This window comes from Danio rerio, chromosome 20, assembly GCF_049306965.1.
Source record: "Danio rerio strain Tuebingen ecotype United States chromosome 20, GRCz12tu, whole genome shotgun sequence".
NCBI lineage: Eukaryota > Metazoa > Chordata > Actinopteri > Cypriniformes > Danionidae > Danio > Danio rerio.
This window is the reverse complement of record NC_133195.1, coordinates 53,955,001-53,978,639: the sequence shown is the minus strand read 5'-3', so window position 1 is coordinate 53,978,639 and position 23,639 is coordinate 53,955,001. Positions and strand designations below refer to the sequence as shown.

Sequence of the window (23,639 nt, the reverse complement as noted above, 5' to 3'; positions counted from 1 at the left end):
TCAATAACAAAGATGTATAAACACAGTAATAAATATATAGTTCATACTGTAGTAAATACATTACCTAATGGACCATTTTTTCAACACACTGTAAAAATTGCTGGGCTCCACACAATCTCTACCTCTCATCTCAACGCAAATCGATTATATTAACCTAATTGTTTTTACAATTTTAAGTTGACTGAACATAGAACAATTAAGTTTTCCCTAATAAACCCTCAGGTAATCTGTTGTTTCAGTTTGTTTTAAATGAGTATTTTGAAAAAGGAAAACAAATGGGGTGGGTTGTGATGATTTTAAGGGCCCACGCACTTTAGGGGCCCCAGAAGTTAACCACTCTATACACTCAAGTGTGCAACATTAAACCCCCTCCCAGTCCTGCGATCTTTACTTTCATCCACGACATCAACAATCCCCAACCCCCATTTTAAACCGCGACATCCCCCATTCACTTTTTTTGTTCGTGAAAAACAACCCCCCACCCAACCTCACTCTTCGCTTTAATACATGGCATTACCCATCTTGCCCCCTCTTATTGGTCACTTGTCCACGACATCCCCACACCACGCTCTCTACTGTAGTCCACATCCTCAAACCCCCTGTTCTTCATTTTCGACCACAACACCCCCATCACCCCATGCTTTCTACTTTTGTCCAAGACACAGCACCCACCACGCTCTTCATTTTCGACCACGACACCCCCCATCACCCCCCCCCCCCCCCTCACTTTTGTCCCCGACAACTTATCAACCCCACCTAGCTCTTTACTGTAGTTCATGACATCACCCCCTGGACTTAATTTTCGACTTCGACACCCCCGCCAACCCCTCCATATTTACTTTTATCCGCGACACTGCCCCCACCCCGCTATTCATTTGTGACTATGACACCCCCGACACCCTCCCTTCACTTTTATCTGCGACACTGCCCCCCACCCCCCTATTCATTTTAGACCACGATACCCCCATCACCCACCCACTCTTCACTTTTGTCTGCGACACTGCCCCATCCCACTCTTCATTTTCAACAGCAACACCCCCCCGCTCTTCACTTTTGTCCGTGACACTGCCCCCCACCTCACTCTTCATTTTGAACAGCCACACACCCCATCACCCCTCCGCTCTTCACTTTCATCCGCGACACTGCCCCCTACCCTGCTATTCATTTGTGACTACGACACCCTCTCATCACCCCCTGCTCTTCACTTTTGTCCGCGACACCACTCCCCTCCCTGCTCTTCATTTGTGACTGACACCCCCCCATCACCCCCCCCACCTCACTCTTCATTTTGAACAGCCACACACCCCATCACCCCTCCGCTCTTCACTTTCATCCGCGACACTGCCCCCTACCCTGCTATTCATTTGTGACTACGACACCCTCTCATCACCCCCTGCTCTTCACTTTTGTCCGCGACACCACTCCCCTCCCTGCTCTTCATTTGTGACTGACACCCCCCCATCACCCCCCCCACCTCACTCTTCATTTTGAACAGCCACACACCCCATCACCCCTCCGCTCTTCACTTTCATCCGCGACACTGCCCCCTACCCTGCTATTCATTTGTGACTACGACACCCTCTCATCACCCCCTGCTCTTCACTTTTGTCCGCGACACCACTCCCCTCCCTGCTCTTCATTTGTGACTGACACCCCCCCATCACCCCCCCCACCTCACTCTTCATTTTGAACAGCCACACACCCCATCACCCCTCCGCTCTTCACTTTCATCCGCGACACTGCCCCCCACCCCACTATTCATTTTCGACCACGACTCCCCCCTTAAATTTTGTCTGCGACACTGCCCCCCACCACGCTATTCATTTGTGACTACGACAACCCCTATCACCCCCCTGATCTTCACTTTTATCCGCGACACTGCCCCCCACCCTGCTCGTCAATTTCGAGCACGACACCCCCCTCCATCACCCCCCCCTTCACTTTCGTTCGCGACAACCACCCTTCCCATCATTCTCTTTACTGTAGTCCATGACATCTGCTCTTCATTTTCGACTGTGACACCCCATCCCCTCCACTCTTCACCTTTGTTAGTGACACCACCATCACCCCTACTCCCTTTCAATTTTATCCGCAACACTGCCCCCACCCTGATCTTAATTTTCGATCATGACACCCACCATCACCCCCTACCTTCGCTTTCGTCTGTGACATTGCGGCCCCACCCCGCTCTTCATTTAAGACTCCCCCCCTCCCCCCCATACTACTCTCCACAACTCCCCAACTCCTCTACTTCGGTTATATCCACAACCCCCTGTTGCTCACCCATTATTCACTTAGGGGACCCACCAAAAAATGGGGCTCAAACCGGCCTACGGTGCCCTCGTGTTGCCTTACTTTCAATCACTGTACAATTTCTTTTCTTTTTTGGGGGTGAAATATGACCTGAACATGTTCCTGACAGCTTCTGCAAGATCAACTCCAAATTGAGGACAGAGAAAGAAAGGAAGAGAAGATTTAAAAAATTAAATAATAATAATAAAAAAATGTTGGTATCATTTGCTTCGGTTGCCGCTTCAAAGGATGTCCACAGCAGCCAATGAGATCCTATTAATACAAACCTCAGTCAGATCATACTGAAAGTTTCACCTGATCCTCCATAAGGTCAGTTTATCCGGATTAATCTCTCATTATTATTCTCATTATGAGCTCAGCATCTTGTCAGCTTCAGGATAAGTGGGATACTTCACCGTCTCTATCTTCTCCTTGACTTTATAGGACGGATAGAGGCCGGTGCGTCCCAGTTTGCGGTTGATCCCTTTGGAATTTCCGTCCCAGTGGTTTCCAGCCACCCCGATAACGTCTCCAGGATCCAGCGGGATATCTTCGGCTGTACGCGGTTGGTGTGGATAAATGGCAATCTGGTTGTGTGCGTTTTGTCCACCGAAGTAATAAATGTCGTCCAAAGAGCGGAAAAAAGAGGAGGCGTCCGGATGGAGGGTCTGCATCATCTCATAGGCCACACGGCAAACCTGGAGAACACAAAAGAAACTGGAAATGTAAAACTGGCTGTAAAATTACCCAGTTTTTATTAGCTTAGAGAATAAGAGGATAAGAGAGTTGTAGAGTTGAAACACTCCTGTGATATTTTGTTTTCTTTTTCCAATATTTCCTAAATGATGTTTAGCAGAGCAAGGAATTTTACAGTGTTTCCTATAATATTTTTTCTTCTGTAGAAAGCCTTATTTGTTTTATGTCGTAACAACGCGTAGTGCAAGCTCTGTGATTGGTCGGCTTGGTAGCGCTGACGAGTGTGGGCGGGGCCGAGAGCCGCTCAAGTCTGTTGGAGCTAGTGTTTACAAGAGTCGAGCCACATGAAGGAGCTCTAAATGAAAAGTTTTGTTTTGTGTTTACCTTATGGTTAAAGTTGTTGCACGTAAGCCGGTTCCTACCTCAAAACGAGGTACATTAAAGAAGCGTTCAGAAAAAACAAAACACCAGCGAAGAAACTCGACACAGAGGAACATAAACACATCACTGCCAACTAGCTTTTCAGAAGTGTTATTGCAGAGCGACAGAAACAGCAGCTACGCACGTTGCATGCGCCGTGGGTCACGTCGATCACTTGACGCAGAAGTATAAACCAGGCTTTACACTGCATCCAAAATTGTTGACATTTTATGGGAAAGAGAGAGGTATGTAAGATTGAGCTTTTAAATGTTTTTTTTTACTATTATTACTACTACATATATTTGTTTATTAAAGTGTCAGGAACAATACATTTAGCTTTCAAAGCTGTTAACTTGTTTATGTTTCAAAATATCATCCTTTTTTAAAATGTCCACTATAGTGGACACCAGGACCATCTTAATGTAATTAATAACTGTGTGATGTAGGGGGCAGAAGTGAAGCAGAGAGGATTCTTTATAAGATAGTTGAGGGAGACTCTGACTTAGAGTTTGACAATTAGAGACAATTAGAGACAATTAGAGAATGACAATCAGTTTAAAATTGCTTTAATGTTAAGTTTGTTTTGTTTTGTTTCTTTGTTGTTGTTTTTGTTTTGTTTGTGTTCGGCTCTCTTTCAGACTAAACTGTTTCAGGAATTTCAATACAAAAGGAAAAACGGCTTTTGTTTAGTGTTTGTTACATTGATATTGGATTAATATGCCTTTACAGCCATCTCCTGTACAGTTTTGTTGTCTGAGTGGTGGCCATTTTGAACTAAAATGGTCCTGTGGTCCACTACAGTGGACATGCTGTAAAATTAAAAATAAAAACTAAATGTAAAAACTCTAAAATGTAGAATTTTTTAAACCTAAAAGATGTAGGAAATCAAAGAAAAAAATAAAATAAATAAAAATAAAATAAATAAAAATAAATAAAAAAAATTTCTTGGGAGGATGAAAGCAGTTTTTAATTTTTTAAAACCATTTGAGGTCAAAATTATTAGCCCCCTTACGCGATATTTGTTTTGGATTGTCTCCAGAACAAACAAACCACTGTTATATAATGACATTCCCACTTACTCTAACTTGCCTGATGAACCTAGTTAAGCCTTTAAATGCCACTTTAAGCTGAATAATAGCATCTTGACAAATATATAGTCAAATATTATGTGCTGTCATCATGGCAAAGAGAAAAGAAATCAGCTATTAGAAACGAGTTATTAAAACTATTATGTTCAGAAATCTTCTCTTCGTTAAACAGAAATTAGGGAAAGTATGCAGGGCGGCTACTAATAATCTTCAACTGTATATTGAAGATCTATTTGCAAGCTTCATCTTTTCATCTAGCTGATTTCTGCATTTAATTTAGTCCAGTTCAGACTTTTTCTGAACACGCACAACTTCATTCCCACATATACCAACACCTAGCGGGATAAACTTTATCATCAAAACTAAAACCTTGTCAAGAGGCCCTTGCTTTTACATTTTACATTTGGTTTAATCCCCTAAATTAGACTCATGACCCAGAGACAGTTCAGCACAACCAAAATCACAATAACCAAGATGAAGGTAGCTATTATCCTTATTTATTGTGAATCTCCTCAACTATAATGATCAGCATAAGCACATTGTTTTTTAATTATGAACTTAATTGTGTTTAACTTGTTAATATTTATCTGACAGAGGGTTGCTGAAGAACTACTGAGAGATTTCAGCTGCTGTCTGGGCTTTCACTGCCGAACTACACCTCCCTTTCTTCATGTGTTCAATACTTTCCAGTGTCATTTCATTTTATTACAAATAGCTTCATTTATTCATTTTGTTTTCAGCTTAATCCCTTTAATAATCTGGGGTCACCACAGCGGAATGAACCGCCAACTTATCCAGCATATGTTTTACACTGCTGATGCCCTTCCAGCTGCAATCCATCACTGGGAAAAATCCATACACACTCATTAACATACATACACTACGGACAATTTAGTTAATTCAATTCACCTAAAACGCATGTGTTTCGACCGTGGGGAAACTAGAGCACCCGGAGGAAACCCACGCCAACACAGGGAGAACATGCAAACTCCACACAGAAACGCCAACTGACCGAGCCAGGGCTTGAACCAGCGACTTTCTTGCTCTGAGGCGACCACTCTGTCACCGTGATGCCCACAGAACTTAATTTATAAACTAATTAGATTTGCTTTCTTTTTATATATGTATTTCTTTTATGTTTTTCTTTTCTTACCCACATCTGGTAAAAATATAAATGTCTTCTGAGAAAAACGACGCGTTCAATTCTTATTTCCTCTGTTGCATGAGCTGAAAACTGTACAGCGAGGTAGGCGTACCTGCGAGGAGAAAGTGCAGACCAAGAAGTCGGTTTGGGACAGGAAGTGGATGTCCAGAATGACGCCTCTGAGGGAGTTCTCTGTGTATCTGTTGTGTAAACTGGCCGACCAGGAGATGGAGTTATCACTAATGAACTCGTAATCAGTGTACCTGAAAAACACCAGCAAATATTATATCAAGAGAAGGTATCAGAATTATTTACCAAAGTGCATTTATTATTTGTTTGGTCAAACTAACACACTATAACACACTATGGGCCCTATCATGCACCAGGCGCAATAAGGTGCGAGATGTGTTTGGCGCGATTTGTTGCTATTTTCAGACCAGCGCAACAGTAATTTTCCAGTTTTGCACCGCATTGTTTAGATAGCAAATCCATTTGTCCCCTTTTGTGGACTCATGAGTGTGCTGGTCTGAAAAAGAGGTGTGTTTAGGCGAATTGTTGGTGTGTGGCTGTTTTAATGAAGTAAAATAAACCCTGACATTGACCAACTAAAAGCTGCTCTAAAGTCCAAAGCAGAGTGCGTTAGTTATGCGCCAGTGCAGGTCCAAATACTTACACACTTCTTAATACACACAGGATGTACAGCAGTACGCAAATATCTTTACATATGAAAACAATTAAAGGATTAAAATATTACAAAAATTATTCTTTTCTAAATAAATATAAAAACAACTGCCTTTATGCCTACTTTGTCAGGGAGCTTTTTCAGTTTGTTAATGACAGTCTGCATTTGTATAATGTTTTATATTATTAGTAGCAGTATTAATTATTATATGCATATTTATATTTGATTTAATAAAAACATAAGCATAAGAACAGGATGTGTGTTCTGGATGTAACTCAGTTTTTTGACCACACTTCATTATTATTGTTCATTTATTCCTTTGCTGGAAATTAGAACTGAATTTAGAAACAGTTTTGAAATGAATATTTGCACTTAAACTAAATTAAATATGTTGGCTAATGGATGTCTTCAGTGGAGTGAGTTTGGAGTGAGAAAAAAACGTTTCTTTACTCCGCCAAAGTAAAGGAGTAAAGAGTAAAAGTAAAGTAAAGAGAAAGTAAAGAGGCCGAATGGAGGCTCATTCTTTATCCTCATGCTGCAGATGCTCTGTTTAACAGTTTTCTCGCGTTCAGTTTTTGTAAATAGCAAATGCACCAAGGTGTGACGCAACTGACTCCTAAAGGGAATGTGAGATGAGACTTTGATTGGTTTAATTCATGTTTTGCTCAAAACACAGCCAAAACTCATTAAGAGAATAAGCTCAACAGAGTGTATTTGTCCATCCTTAAAATAGCAAAAGTGGATTCGAACACGTCTTTAATGCTTTTATGTCTTGAGCTTTATGGCTCTATTTCTTTCGCAAAATCTGAAGGACATGGCGCAAAAGCATTAAGGGCATGTCTGAATCAACTGTTGCTATTTAAAGGACGGAAAAATAGACTCTGCGCCGCTCTGCATGGTTTAACAGGGTTGAGCTTATTCTCTCAATGAGTTATAGGTGTGTTTTGAGCACAAACCAATCAGAATATTATCTCACATTCCCTTTATGAGTCAGTTGCGTCACACCATGGCACACTTGCTATTTACATGGCGGACTTTGTAAGTGGAAAAACTGAATGCTTCACTACCAAGGAAACAATTAAGCAAAGCATCTGCTGCGCAAGGATACTTTCACTTTCATGGATAAGGAAGTGGTGCTGTATGAATTCCGCTGAAGACATCCATTAGCCTCCATGATTAATTTCGTTTGTTAAGCGCGAAGATTTGTTTCAAAACTATTTCTAAATTCAGTTCTAATTTCCAGCAAACGAATGAATGAAAGTGTGCTCAAAATACTGAGTTATATCCAAACACTCATGCTAAGCCCCAAATGGTCCAAAACTTGACAGGTGGACAAATCTTAGCTTGTGTTTATTAAATCAAATATAAATATGCATATAACAAATAATACTGCTAAAAATAATAGCATTATACTAATGCAAGTTGTCATGAATAAACTGAAAAAGCCCCCCGAGATAAAAAAAAAGCATGGAGGCAGTGGTTTTTATATTCATGTAGAAAACAATCCTTTTTGTAATATTTTAATCCTTTAATTCTTTTTCAATTGTTAAGATTTTGGTGTATTGCTGTACATCCTGTGTGTATTAAGCAATGTGTAAGCTAGGCCACAGCCATATCACCCTGCAGCCCATGACCGGTGACTCACTGAAGCTAAGCAGGGCTGAGCCTGGTCAGTACCTGGATGGGAGACCACTAGGGTACACTAGGTTGCTGTTGGAAGTGGTGTTAGTGAGGCCAGCAGGGGACGCTCAACCTGTGGTCTGTGTGAGTCCTAATGCTCCAGTAAAAGTGAAGCGGACACCACTGTCAGTGGGCGCCGTCTTTCGGATGAGACGTTAAACCGAGGTCCTGACTCACTGTGGTCATTAAAAATCCCATGGCACTTCTCGTGAAAGAGCAGGGGTGTAACCCCAGTGTCTTGGCCAAAGTCCCTCTATCGGCCCTTACGATCATGGCCTTCCAATCATCCCCATCCACCGAATTGGCTCTATCACTGTCTCTCCACTCCACCTATAGCTGGTGTGTGGTGAGCGCACTGGCGCCGTTGTCCTGTGGCTGCCGTCGCATCATCCAAGTGGATGCTGCACACTGGTGGTGGTGTGGAGAGACCCCCCCCCCCCTCATGATTGTTAAGCGCTTTGGGTGTATGGCCATACACAATAAATGCACTATATACATACACATTACATTACAGTACACTCTGCACTGGACTTTAAACCTGCTTTCAGCTGGTTAATTGCACAATCTATTTTAGATCCCCAAAATAACAACGCTGCAACAATGCGCCTTAACACACATCTTTTTCAGACCGAAACACCCATGAGTCCACAAAGGGGCGCAAATGGATTTGCTATTTAAACAACGAGGCAGAAAATTAAGGTTGCGTTAATCTGAAAATAGCAACACGTCGTGAAAACACGTCTTGCGCCTTATTGCGCGGGGTGTATGATTAGGGCCATTAGACTTTGCACCTAGATCATTAAAATAGAACCCTGTACGATAAATTGAATAATTAAAAAAAAGACTTTTCTAAAAATATTGTCTCAGTAATGCAAAAACTGACCCAATAATGCTTTACATATCTTGATATCTTCACAGTGAGTCTAACTAAAAATAAGTCTCACAAGTCTCATAAAAAGGGTGGCACGGTGGCTCAGTGGCTCAGCAGGAAGGTCCCTGGTTCAAGTCCCGGCTGGGCCAGTTGGCATTTATGTAAAATAAGATTAATCTAGAGGCCTTTGCCTTTCATATAAGCCACTTATGATACCAAAATGATCAACTAGAAATCAAGTTATTATTTGTTGTTCCAAAATCTTGGATAGGCGACAAGACTTTAGTCAGGTAGTGTAGATCTGTGCATTTTTAAAGTGACACCTCTGTTATTTAATGTAATCAAACAAAATGAAAGATTCATTTGTTGCTCTTTAATTAGAACGTTTAACTTGTATAGTTTCAAGAGTTCACACTTAGCTGATAATCAATAAAGCGTATTTGGCATGCTGTCCTGGGAGAGAGCCCTGAGCTCGTAATATCCTCGAGCCCGGGGCTCCCTCCCGTTAGAAGGGCGAGAGGGGAATTCGAGGTCAGGTAGGTCTCGAGAACTCCCCTGCTTGTCACCGTGAGAAGTGTAAACTCAGGTTGTATTGGGTGATAATTTGTTTTAGTCGATTGGCTATGGTTTATGTTTTTGGACGGCGGGAGGAAACCGGGGAACCCGGGGAAAACCCACGGGAACACGGGGAGAACATGCAAACTCCACACAGAAACACCAACCAGCCCGATGGGTTGGACTAGCGGTGTTCTTGCTGTGAGGCAACAGTGCTAGCCACTGGGCCACCGTGTCGCCCGATCAGAAAAAGTGGGAGGATGTAGGGGTGGAAAGCGGGGGAGCTTCAAGACGAAGATAACTGGAGTGAAAAACTCAGGTTATTTATAATGCTTCCGTAATCATCTAATAGGGCTGATTACGGAGCTAACAAGGAGCCAGCCGTGTTGATTATAAGCACGTGATCCTCTCGAAATTAGTTTATGAATAAACCACACGAAGAAAAGGTTCATGAGATTTGATAACTTGATTCATTTTTTATAATAGTTATTAATAAGGAGGGCTAATACATTTGACTTTAACTGTACATTGGTGATCTGTCACTTCTTTCTCCTGCACTTAGCATTTGACACTGTAGCATTTGTGCAAAAAACGTATACGACATAAATGACCCCTAAAGGACCCGTAACTCACTTGGTTTTTGCTTCTTGTAACAGCGCAGGATCGTCGGTGGCCAAATACACTCGTTTTTTATCCACATGACCGCGCTGAGCCATTGACTGGAACTGCTCTTCCACATGCACCATGTACTCCTCGATGGGGTGAAACGCTGCCTCCGTCCCAACTTTATCTGTCCGTCTCACGTGAACACTGCAAAACACAGATACACTTTTTAACGTTTTTTTAAAGATTCATCCCCATCTAGAAATCTGATACATGGCAATAAATACAAATTACATACAGTTGAGAGCAAATTTATACACCTTATTCCTTTAAAATTATTTCTTAAGTGATATTTAATAGAGCAAAAATACTTTCACAGTATTTCCTATAATATTTTTTTTTTATAGGAGAAAGTCTTGTTTTATTTCAGCTAGAATAAAAGCACTTTTAAACATTTTTAAAACCCATTTTAAGTTCAATATTAGCCCCCTTAAGCAATATTAGTTTTGGATTGCCTACTGAACAAACCACTGTTATACAGTGACTTGCATGGGTTTCCTCCGGGTGCTCAAGTTTCCCCCACAGTCCAAACACATGTGCTGTAGGTGAACTGGGTTAACAAAATTAGCCTGTGTGTGTGTGTGTGAATGTAACTGGAAGGGCAAATGCTGCGTAAAACATATGCTGGATAAGTTGGCGGTTCATTCCGCTGTGGCAACCCCTGATTATTAAAGAGACTAAGCCAAAAGTAAAATGAATGAATGATTTGTGAGGAGTGTACTTATATATGCTGTGCACGGTAAATATGGTTGAGTTCCGAATTATTAGCCCCCCTTTGAATTTTGTTTTCCTTTTAAAATATTTCCTACATTATGTTTAACAAACCAAGGGATTTTTCACAGTGTGTCTGATAATTTTTTATTTTCTGGAGAAAGTCTTTTTTGTTTTATTTTGGCTAGAATAAAAGCAGTTTTAAATTTTTTTGAAACCATTTTAAGGTCAACATTTTAAGCCCCTTTAAGCTATATTTTTTTGATAGTCTACAGAACAAACCATCATTACACAATAACTTGCCTAAATACCCTAACCCTTTACCTAATTAACCTAGTTAAGCCTTTAAATGTCACTTTAAGCTGTATAGAAGTGTCTTGAAAAATATCATTTACATATAAAAATAATATTTATAAATATATGATAAATAAATATATTTATCATTTAAAAATATTATTTACTGTCATCATGGCAAAGAAAAAAAAATCAGTTATTAGAAATGAGTTATTAAAACTATTATGCTTATAAATGTGCTGAAAAAAACTTCTCTCTGTTAAACAGAAATTGGGGAATGAAAATAGACAGAGGGGCTAATAATTCTGACTTCAACTATCGGTATATATATATATATATATATATATATAGGTCCTTCTAAAAAAATTAGCATATTTTAATAAAGTGAATCATTTTCTGTAAAGTACTGATAAACATTAGACTTTCATATATTTTAGATTCATTACACACAACTGAAGTAGTTCAAGCCTTTTATTGTTTTAATATTGATAATTTTGGCATACAGCTCTTGAAAACCTAAAATTCCTATCTCAAAAAATTTGCATATTTCATCCAACCAATAAAAGAAACGTCTTTTTATTACAAAAAGTACTAAATAATAGAAATTACTATTTCTATTATTTATATTACACTAACCATGATGGTTTTAATAACTCATCTCTAATAACTGATATATTGTTTCTTTGTCATGATGACAGTAAATAATATTTGACTAGATTTTTTCAAGACATTTAAAGACTTAACTAGGTTAATTAGGTTAACTAGGCAGGTTAGGGTAATTTGGCAAGTTATTGTATAACAGTGCTTTGTTCTGTAGACTATCAGAAAAAATTAGCTTAAAGGGGCTAATAACTTTGCCCTAAAATGTTGTTTAAAAAGTTTAAAACTGCTTTTATTTTAGCCTTAATAAAACAAATAAGACTTTCTCCAGTAGAAAAAATATTATCAGACATGCTGTGAAAATTTCCTTTCGCTGTTAAACATCATTTGGGAATTATTTTAAAAAGAAAACAAAATTCAAAGGTGGCTAATAATTCTGACTTTAACTGTGTGTGTGTGTGTGTGTGTGTGTGTGTGTGTGTGTGTGTGTGTGTGTGGTTGAACGCTACAGCATACTGTGTGCTATTAAACTAATGAAGTAATAAACTGTTTTAAATACTGTAATAAACTGTTGTGTATTTGGTCATTTGTTTATATCACTATAGATATTGTATTGCCATGGCAACTAAAAAGTTGTCACTAACACTATTTAGAATATATTACTAGAGTATTTTCATGTGGGATGCATGCAAGTTGAATATAACGCAAGAGTAAAAACATCTGCCAAATGCATAAATCTCAAAACTTCCCATGATTTACAGTATAGACATTGAAATGAAATGATACAAATGATTTATGCAAATTCACATTGGTCCTGTTTACCGTTAGCATTAAGATCCAATCACAAGAGTGTATGCAAATAGCATAAGCTTATTTCACATTATTAGACTGAAGGATGAGAAGCCTGAATATGTTCTCTGTGCTATTTATAACTTGATCATTCTGTAATAGTGTGCAGAATCTATAAGTAGGGGTGCAGAGTACAGTTGTGAAGCATCACAGTTTCACGTTTTGTCTGAGGTAAAGCCTAGAAGTTTGCTTTCAGTTTGGACAAACATCTTGTGCAGGTTTACAGCTGATCTAAAACACTCACTGTGCATTAGCGGCTTTAATTGTGTCAGTATGCAAATGAGCATCCTGAAACTATTCACTCAGCATGCTTGTTATTGTTTGTGCACACCTGTACACCCGGTACAGCTGAAGCTCTCCTGTCAAACTGTAATTATTCATCCATTCATTCATTTTCCTTCAGCTCAGTCCCTTATTTATCAGGGGTCGCCACATCGGAATGAACAGCTATTCTGAAATCTGTTTTACACAGCCCATGCCCTTCCAGCTGCAACCCAGTACTGGGAAACACACATTCACATTTCCACTCAAACACTTTGGGCAATTTAGTTCATCAGTTCACCTATAACGCATGTGTGTGGACTGTTAGGGAAACCGGAGCACCCGGAGGAAACCAACGCCAACACGGGGAGAACACTGGCCTTCTCTGACTCTGACTCTGGCCTTCTCGCTGTCCCTCGGTACCGCCTCTCTTCAATGGGGGGCTGATCATTTAGTGTTATTGCACTCAAACTCTGGAACTCTCTACCACGCTCACTCCGCTCTGCTAATAATATCTCTGAATTCAAATCCTTACTTAAGACTCACTTATTTTCTGAATGCTTCGCTTCTGATCTGCCAAACTGACCACTTAATCTAATCCACCACCACTCTGCTCATATGTCTCTTAGGTCTTGTTTGTGTAATTCCAGTTTGTTATATTTGACCTCATGTATGTTTGTTCATCTTTTTGTTGCATTCCTTGTAAAGTGTCCTTGAGCTCTGGAAAGGCGCTATACAAATAAAAATTATTATTATTATTATTATTATTAACATGCAAACTCAACACTGAAATGCCAACTGACCCAGCCGGGACTCAAACTATTTTTGTTTTCTCTAAATCTTCAAGTGACTGTTAAAAAAGTAAGGGTGTCCCGATTTCGATTTTAAATTGAAATCGATCGAAATTTATGTCGATTCAATTTCAATTATGTCGATTTCGATTCAATTTCGATTATCGAATCAAAAAAATAGAATCGTCGATGCTGCCACGCCCCCATGTCACGTCAGCTAGGCTTGCCATGCCGTGTTTACACCAAGCGGCAACCTCCCGCTCTCTCTCAGGAAGCCAATACGGAAGTAACTAAAACTGCAATTCATCCGAAATTTCGCTAGTCGTGGCCGCTCCTGGCTCCAAAACAGAGCAAATTTCAATTGAGCCCACTGTTAGAATGGCCAACTTTACAGCAGACAAAAAGGTGTTTACAGCCTGCTACAAAAAAAGATTTTAGTCAATACAGCTAATATTACCCTTCATGACAACTGTGAGGGGGTGAATTTTTTTTATAACTCATCTGTTTCCTTTATATTAAGTTTGCATAATTAAGGGCGTGGCCACTTGAGTGACAGCTAGGTCTCGTTGGTTGCCGTCACGTCACCTCAGCTGAATCCTGCAGATTAGCCACTGAACGCGGCAAATTTTTCGTATTTCTGTGTTGTTTTATGTGGCTTTACACAGTCAACTGCCTTTTGGACTTGTTTCCTACAATTATCAGATGGCATGGCATGCTAAGTGCACTTAATTGTGCTCACAAACCATTCACGTGGCCTCCGTTTCCCATGTGAGTAAAGTTATATACTTATATACCATCTCTATACATGTATTTGTTTTATTTAAGATCATTTATCGTTTATTTTTATATTTAGAGCTGTAATGCACTCCAGAATCTGACGGATTGATTAGCTGTAGGCTCTAGATCAGTCATCTGAAGCGTTGTCATACAGTGTTATGCTGGATTTCATCAATAGTCTTATATTAACCAACACAGACTATATCTGAAGTGTTTGGAAAAACGTCATAAGAACAATGTTTAGTGGCTCAATGTATTACAGCAGTGTTTTTAAAAGTCTAAACACTTTATTGATATAGTGTACAGCCAAGCACAAGTGGTCAGAATACAAACGAGTCACAGGTGATAAAGTATTAAGCGTTCTCCCAAAGTAAAGTGTGTCTGAACCAGGTCCATGCAAACTGTCAGCAGGTGTCTGTAGCTCCGCTCACTCTCCGCCTCTTTGCCCTTGTTTGGTATCCCGCCGTGGGTGTGATGACGCGCGAACAAAATGGCGACGGTTGGCCACGCCTACTTGTGGCTTCTTTTGCGCTCTTTAGAAACCTATGGGTGACGTCACGGATACTACGCCCATATATTTTACAGTCTATGGTTTACACTGATATGTCTTTGTTTTTAAATGGCATTTTAGAACAACAACGCTGAAAACGCACATCACATGACCACACACACACAGAGACACAGATGCACACACAGCCATGCACTGAAGACAGCGGGTCCAGGCAGTCAGAGGATCAGTAGACTGCTTCAATCTTTCACTCACTTGTACTTAGTCATTTTAGCGAACACCTCAGATACTGTTAGCTGGTTGCTGTTGGTTGTGCACTCATTTGACCGACGCCATTATAACGACACAGATCACTGCCTATTCACGAGTCCTGCAGAAAAAGTGATTGACAGGTTATTCATTTACTGTATGAATTGTTTATGGGTAAAACAAAGACCCTGCAGGTCAGGTAGTTTAAACGGTAGGCTACAAATAATTAATTCGTTATTAATTAATTAATTAATTATTCATAATCGAAATTCGAATCGAACCGTGACTTTAGAATGGAAAATGTAATCGAATCGAGGATTTAGAGGATCGTGACACCCTTATTAAAAAGAATGCAAAGGGGTAAATGTAGCAATTTCTGTACCAAAGCCATTAGCCTGTGTCTCTTATTTCAGCCGCTTCTCGTGCGTTTACAGTTTGACATTATTCGGGTTATTGTATCTCACAGCGCTGTCAGGAGACACTGGTGCTTCCTGTGGGGTCGCCCGCCATCAGCGAGTCTCATTTATTCTCATTATTTCATGCAGATTGAGAGTCGTGTTCATTCTCATTATCACATGTCATCTTTATCTGCCTGTGTTTTATCAGTGTAACACACGCCTCGTCCTGGAGCGCTGATAAAAACCACACACACACACACACACACACACACACACACACACACACTGACATATGCATGCACACACATAGCACACACTGACACATGTGCACACGGACACATACACACACTCAGACACACTCAGACCCACATGCACACGGACATAGACACACACACACACATTGACACACACAGAGACATGAAGACAGACAGACTGACACACACACACAGACATATGCATATACACACACACACTGACATATGCATGTACGTATACACACACACACACAAACACACAGACACACAACACAGACACAAACACACACACACACACACTGACACATGCGCGCACACACACACACACAAACTGACATATGCGTGTACACACACACACACACACACACACACACACACACACGCACAAACTGACATATGCGTGTACGTATACACACACACACACAGCACAGACACACACACAAACTGACATATGCATGTACACACAAACACACACACACACACGCATATATAAACTGACATGCGTGCACACACACACGAGCGCACACTCAGTCACACAAACACACACAGAGACATGGAGATAGACACACACAAACACACACACACACACACTGACATATGCGCGCACACAGACACACACACACACACTCACACTGACATATGCGTGTACGTATACACACATACAAACAAACACACACACACACACACCCAACACACACACACACAAACTGACATATGCGTGTACACACAAACATACACACACACACTGACATATGCGCGCGCATACAGACACACACAAACTGACATATGCACACGCACGCACACACACACACAAACACACACACTGACATATGCGCGCGGATACAGACACACACACACACACACACAAACTGACATATGCACACACACAAACACACACACACACACTGACATATGCGTGTACACACACGCGCATACACTCAGACACACACACACTAACACACACAGAGACATGGAGACAGACAGACACACACACACATACACAAAAGTGCACATTTAAATGCAAACATACAAGGGCACACACAGTCACACACCCAATAAGACACAGTGATACATGCACAAAGACACACACACACACACGCAGACACACACTCACACATACACAAGAACACAGACACAAAAGCAGACACACGCACACACACGCAGACACAGACACGCACACACAAACGCGCAGACCCACTGACTAACACACACACAACCAAAATGAGACACTCTGACACACACACTCTGACACATGCACACAAAAGTGCACGCACACACACACGCACATGCAGACACACGGACAAACACACAAGTGCGCACACAGACACAAGTGTGCACACACATACACAAACAAGCAGACACAAAAACACATACATAAGCGTACACGCACACAAAGACGCACACAATTGCGTACACACATGCATCCACAATGAGACACACTGACATACACTCACACACACTGACACATGCACACAAAAGTGCACAAATACAAGTGTGCTGACAGACACACATTTACAATGATATACACACACTGACAAGCACATACACACTCACACACACAGTTACACCGGCACACACACACAACATTCTCTTGCACAACTCTAGTCATTATAGCGTCTTTCAGACTCCTCCGGGCTGTCTGGAGGTCCTGTAAAACATGTGTGCTGTGAGTTTACAGTGCTATGAATAACAGCGTGGTCTGTACCCGATGATGGGGTGTTTGAAGCCCAGCTTGAGGCAGGTCTCCTGGATCTCCTTCTCCAGCCAGGCCTGCGGACGCACCAGGAACTTGACGAACTGCGAAACCCACCAGACGGACGGGTCTCCGTGAAGACGCTGCAGGCGAGGAGCCAGGTCTTCTGGGACGGCCAGCGGCAGGTATGGGGGTCTGGGGTGAAGACTGTCCACGATAGGTAGCTCTACAACCTGGACGTCCCGGTCATGAGCCTCTCCTGCAGAGTATAAAAACACAGTATATGGCATAAATGCACTAATGAACTACATGCTGATTTGATTAAAGAAATTGCAAAAAAAAAAAAAAGGAAAGTTACTCTGGAAATCTTTTCGGATGAACTGTCCCTCACTGTAAAAATGCTGGGTTCCACCCATAGACTGTAAAATATATGGACGTAGTATCCGTGACGTCACCCATAGGTTTCTAAAGAGCGCAAAAGAAGCCACAAGTAGGCGCGGCCAACCGTCGCCATTTTGTTCGCGCGTCATCACACCCACGGCGGGATACCAAACAAGGGCAAAGAGGCGGAGAGTGAGCGGAGCTACAGACACCTGCTGGCATTTAGCTTGGACCTGGTTCAGACACACTTTACTTTGGGAGAAACGCTTAATACTTTATCACCTGTGACTCGTTTGTATTCTGACCACTTGTGCTTGGTTGTACACTATATCAATAAAGTGTTTAGTGTTTTAAAAACACTGCTGTAATACATTGAGCCACTAAACATTGTTCTTATGACGTTTTTCAACAGGAGGAAAACGCGAATTACTTCCAAACACTTCAGATATAGTCTGTGTTGGTTAATATAAGACTATTGATGAAATCCAGCATAACACTGTATGACCACGCTTCAGATGACTGATCTAGAGCCTACAGCTAATCAATCTGACAGATTCTGGAGTGCATTACAGCTCTAAATATAAAAATAAACGATAAATGATCTTAAATAAAACAAATACATGTATAGAGATGGTATACAAGTATATAACTTTACTCACATGGGAAACGGAGGCCACGTGAATGGTTTGTGAGCACAATTAAGTGCACTCAGCATGCCATGCCATCTAATAATTGTAGGAAACAAGTCCAAAAGGCAGTTGACTGTGTAAAGTCACATAAAACAACACAGAAATATGATAAATATGCCGAGTTCAGTGGCTAATCTGCAGGATTCAGCTGAGGTGACGTGACGGCGACCAACGAGACCTAGCTGTCACTTAAGTGGCCACGCCCTTAATTATGCAAACTTAATATAACTCAATATAAAGGAAACTGATGAGTTATAAAAAAATTCACCCCCTCACAGTTGTCATGAAGGGTAATATTAGCTGTATTAACCAAAATCTTTTTTTGTACCAGGCTGTAAACACCTTTTTTTCTGCTGTAAAGTTGGCCATTCTAACAGTGGACTCAATTGAAATTTGCTCTGTTTTGGAGCCAGGAGCGGCCACGACTAGCGAAATTTCGGATGAATTGCAGTTTTAGTTACTTCCGTATTGGCTTCCTGAGAGAGAGCGGGAGGTTGCCGCTTGGTTCCACCAAGTGTGCCGCAAGCCTGCGTTTGAGTGAAGGTCTCGGCCGTTAGATCGCCCCCTGGGGGCTGGCTGCAGTACAAGTCATAAAGCCCGCCTCCTCCGTGTTAATGAAGGAGACTTGAGCCCAAATAAAAAGAAAATATAACACTTGCAATAAAATGTCCCGAAAGATGGTTCTGGTCGATTAAGGCAGTGGTTCTCAAAGTGGGGATCGGGACCCCCCAATGGGTCGCGGGACAATGAAGGGGGGTCGCCTGGTGATTTCCAAATATCTATTTATTTTTAATAAACCATAGGAATTACCATATTTTATCCATAACCTACTGAAAAGAAAAAAAAATTGTTTATAGTTACTATATAGTTACTATAGTAGCTCATAGTTCCCCTTCGGGGGGAACTTCAGCACTATAAGTGGATTTGATTTGTAAAATCCACGCATTGGGAGGATTCGGATCAGAAGCCGCTTGTCTGGAGAGTATTGAACGGGCCAATGAATGAAATTAATTGGCAGAATAAGCTTGCGCAGGTGTGCGACATCTGCAATTATCTCAGCATATAAGCACACCTGAAGCCAGCAGACGCCATCCTTTTCGCTTCAGATCCTTTCTGAGTGAGTCGATGAGGGTTCCTCTTGCTGATCAGCACTTCAGAGCGAACGAGTGTGTCTCCCGGTCCAGAGTGGGTCTTCGCGGTGGCAGACGGTCGAGCTGGGTTACTCCCTTGCCTGCGGTTCTTTGGGTCCGGTCCTCCAGAGCGGTGCGTATAGTTGCAACTTTCCTAAAAGAGCAACACAGTCGTGCAGCACGTCCTTTTCAGGATGGCGCTCCGACTGTGCGTTTCTGGATGCGGGGGTTTCCTGGCTCCGGATGATGGACACGATCACTGCATTGCATGTTTGGGGGTCCAGCATGTTAATGCGGTGCTCGCGGGCGGTTCATGTCGTCATTGCGATGCCATGACCGTTGCACAGCTAAGATCGCGGCTAACTTTCGCAAGAGAGCGAGCCACCCCAGTTGCCTCCTGTTCTAAAAAAGCAGCGGGCGCTCGGGCAGATCTGAGGGTTTCAGCGGGAGATAATCCGCCGCCCACGGGCTCGCGGACCTCTCGCTCCTCACGGCGCTCCATCCAAGCTTCGGGTGGTGAGAGTGATCCGTCTAACCAGATGGTAGCTCTCACACTCGCTGACACCAGAGATCAGATGTCCTCCGCGGCATCGGAGGGTGGGCTTTCACTGTCCAACGAAGATCCGGACCCGCTCGCCCCCTCCGGGCAGGTGAGCGCTGTCAAATCGGATCCTGAAGCGGACATGTTAGCCGTGCTTTCCCGGGCTGCTTCGGCCGTGGGGTTGGAGATGGTTTATCCCCCAGCTCCGCGGCCGGACCGACTAGATGGGTGCTACGTAGAGGACCAGAAGGCGAAGCCTTCGAAGCCTCTCGTCCCCTTCTTCCCGGAAGTGCACAGTAGGCTCACGCAGTCTTGGAGGGCACCTTTCTCTGCCCGTGCTGCGTGTGCCTCCGCCCTCACCGTCCTTGACGGCGGAGCTGCCAGGGGGTATGAGGCGATCCCGTCAGTGGAGCGCGCTATCGCGGTCAATCTTTGTCCGCGCGGCGCCTCTACGTGGCGGGGTTTGCCCCGCCTCCCGTCCAAAGCCTGTAGGTTGTCTGCCTCCCTCTGAGCCAGAGCTTATAAGGCTGCGGGCCAGGCTGCTTCTGATTTGCACGTGATGGCCACCTACCAGCGCTACCAAGCGCAGGCGCTGGCCGAGCTGCACGAGGGCGGGTCCAACCCAAGCTTATTACATGAGCTGCGCACCGCGACCGACTATGCTCTTCGGACTACTAAGTCCGCCGCGTGTGCGCTGGGGAGGACGATGTCCACACTTGTGGTTCAGGAACGCCACCTCTGACTAAACCTGGCCGATATGCGCGACGTTGACAAAGTTCGCTTTCTTGACTCGCCCATATCCCAGGCTGGCCTGTTCGGCGACACCGTCGGTGAATTCACCCAGGAATTCAAGGCGGTGAAAGAGCAGTCGGATGCGATGGGCAATGTCATCTATCGGCGTGGCCGTAAGCCCGCTCCGCCCGCCGAGCCATCCACCTCCGCTGTTCCTCGCCGAGGGCGCCCGCCACCGAGTGCTGCCCCGCCCCCGCCTGCGCCTCCGGCCAAGCGGGCCCGGCGTTCACCTCGAAAGCAGGCAGCCCCTCCTGCCCAGGGCGCCGTTAAGTCCGGTAAACGGACCGCGAAGCGTCGCTGAGACAGGCCATCCGGAGAAGAGGAAACTTGCTCTTTCCCCGCTGGAGGGCGGGGCCCCGATAACAACGGTACTTTTCAGTGCCACCAAAACATCAGTAAAAGAGCACTTTTTCCCTTCCCCGGATGTGACTGCACGAGTTCTGCCAGTCCGGGACGCGCTGCCTTCCGACTCGCAGACTCTACGTGCTTCGCCAGTGGCTCACGAGCGCTGGGGGGACGGTCTCCCTTCCCTCAGCCCTCCAGCCCCCTCTCCGGAGTCAGGGTGCGGAGCCAGAGCGAATCGCTCTCCTCCAGCTCTTCCGCGGGACCCTCGTGCTTCCCGGATCAGCACACCCACTCCGCGCTGCCCCACCGCTGGTACGTCAGCGATTGTAGCGATGACTCCATTAGCGAGGGCTCTGCCTGCCTGGTTAGCGCGGGCCAGCCCCTCGCGGTGGCTCATACGCACAATCAGACTCGGTTACGCGATTCAGTTCGCGAAACGGCCCCCCAAGTTTACGGGCGTGTATTTCTCCAGGGTCAACCCCCTGTCCGCCCCTGTCTTGCGAGAGGAGATTGCTGCCCTCCTGGCGAAGGGTGCAATCGAGCCGGTTCCTCCAGCCGAGATGGAGAGTGGGTTTTACAGCCCATACTTCATCGTACCCAAAAAGAGCGGTGGGTCACGGCCAATCCTAGATCTGCGCGTTTTGAACCGCTGTCTGCACAGGCTGCCGTTCAGAATGCTCACGCAGAGGCGCATTCTCCAATGCGTTCGTCCTCGGGATTGGTTTGCAGCCATAGACCTGAAGGACGCGTATTTCCATGTCTCCACTCTTCCTCGCCACCGCCAATTTCTGCGGTTTGCGTTCGAGGGTCGAGCGTGGCAGTACAAGGTCCTCCCCTTCGGGCTCTCTCTGTCTCCGCGGGTCTTCACCAAACTCGCGGAGGGTGCCCTAGCGCCCCTTCGGCTCGCGGGCATTCGCATACTCAATTATCTCGACGACTGGCTGATTTTAGCCCACTCGCGGGAGCAATTGATTATGCACAGGGACAAGGTGCTTCGGCATCTCCGCCTACTGGGGCTTCAGGTCAACCGAGAAAAGAGCAAACTCGCCCCCGTGCAGAGGATTTCTTTTCTCGGCATGGAGCTGGACTCGATCACCATGGTAGCGCACCTCTCCGAGGAACGCGCTCGCCTGTTGCTGAACTGTCTGAGGGAGCTCGACAGCAAACTAGTGGTCCCACTGAAGTTCTTTCAGAGGCTCCTGGGGCATATGGCATCCGCAGCCGCCGTCACGCCGCTCGGGTTGCTCCATATGAGACCACTTCAGCACTGGCTTCACGATCGGGTCCCCAGACGCGCATGGCACGCGGGCACACACCGGGTCTCGGTTACTGCGCTGTGTCGCCGCGCCCTCAGCCCTTGGAACGACCCCTCGTTCCTACAGGCCGGTGTGCCTCTAGGACAGGCGTCCAGCCATGTTGTTGTTTCAACAGACGCTTCCAACACGGGTTGGGGGGCCGTGTGTCGCGGGCATGCGGCTGCGGGCCTCTGGAAGGGTGCCCAGCTGCATTGGCATATCAATCGCCTAGAGCTGTTGGCAGTGTTCCTCGCTCTCCACCGCTTTTTACCGGTGCTGGAGCGGCAACACGTGCTGGTCAGGACGGACAGTATGGCGGCGGCGGCGTATATCAACCGCATGGGGGGTATGCGCTCTCGCCGCATGTCTCAGCTCGCCCGCCGTCTGCTCCTCTGGAGTCACCCGCGGCTGAAATCGCTGCGCGCCATTCACGTCCCAGGCACGCTCAATCGTGCAGCCGATGCGCTCTCACGACAGCTGTTACGTCCTGGAGAATGGAGACTCCACCCCGAGTCTGTTCAGCTGATATGGGCGCGATTCGGGGAGGCCCAGATCGATCTGTTTGCTTCCCCCGAGAACGCTCACTGCCAGTTGTTTTTTTCCCTGACCGAGGGCTCTCTCGGCACGGATGCACTGGCCCACAGCTGGCCTCGGGGCATGCGCAAGTATGCGTTTCCCCCAGTGAGCCTGCTCGCGCAGTTTCTGTGCAAGGTCAGGGAGGACGAGGAACAGGTTCTGCTAGTTGCGCCCCTTTGGCCCAACCGGACCTGGATATCAGAGCTCTCACTCCTCGCGACGGCCCTCCCCTGGCGGATCCCTTTGAGAGAGGACCTACTCTCTCAGGGACAGGGCACCATCTGGCACCCTCGCCCCGATCTTTGGAACCTCCACGTGTGGTCCCTAGACGCGAGGAAGACTTAGGTAACCTACCGACTGCGGTGGTTAATACCATCACTGAGGCTAGAGCCCCCTCCACGAGGCGCGCCTACG

At 44.5% G+C, this 23,639-nt stretch overlaps 1 protein-coding gene across 7 annotated transcripts in view; it reads right to left on the bottom strand.

The window, feature by feature from the left end:
• Positions 1-2,372: 2,372 nt before the first annotated feature.
• Positions 2,373-23,639, bottom strand: part of fut8b (fucosyltransferase 8b (alpha (1,6) fucosyltransferase)) — a 218,550-nt gene continuing 197,283 nt past the window's right edge. For all 7 annotated transcript variants that reach the window (XM_073933785.1, XM_068215731.2, XM_073933787.1 and 4 more), the window contains 4 exons: positions 17,489-17,735; positions 10,062-10,238; positions 5,753-5,903; positions 2,373-2,990 (listed from right to left, as the gene is read on the bottom strand). In XM_073933785.1, the coding sequence (XP_073789886.1) occupies positions 2,661-2,990; positions 5,753-5,903; positions 10,062-10,238; positions 17,489-17,735 (905 nt within the window). In that variant the 3' untranslated portion in view covers positions 2,373-2,660. The remainder of the gene's footprint in view (positions 2,991-5,752; positions 5,904-10,061; positions 10,239-17,488; positions 17,736-23,639) is intronic.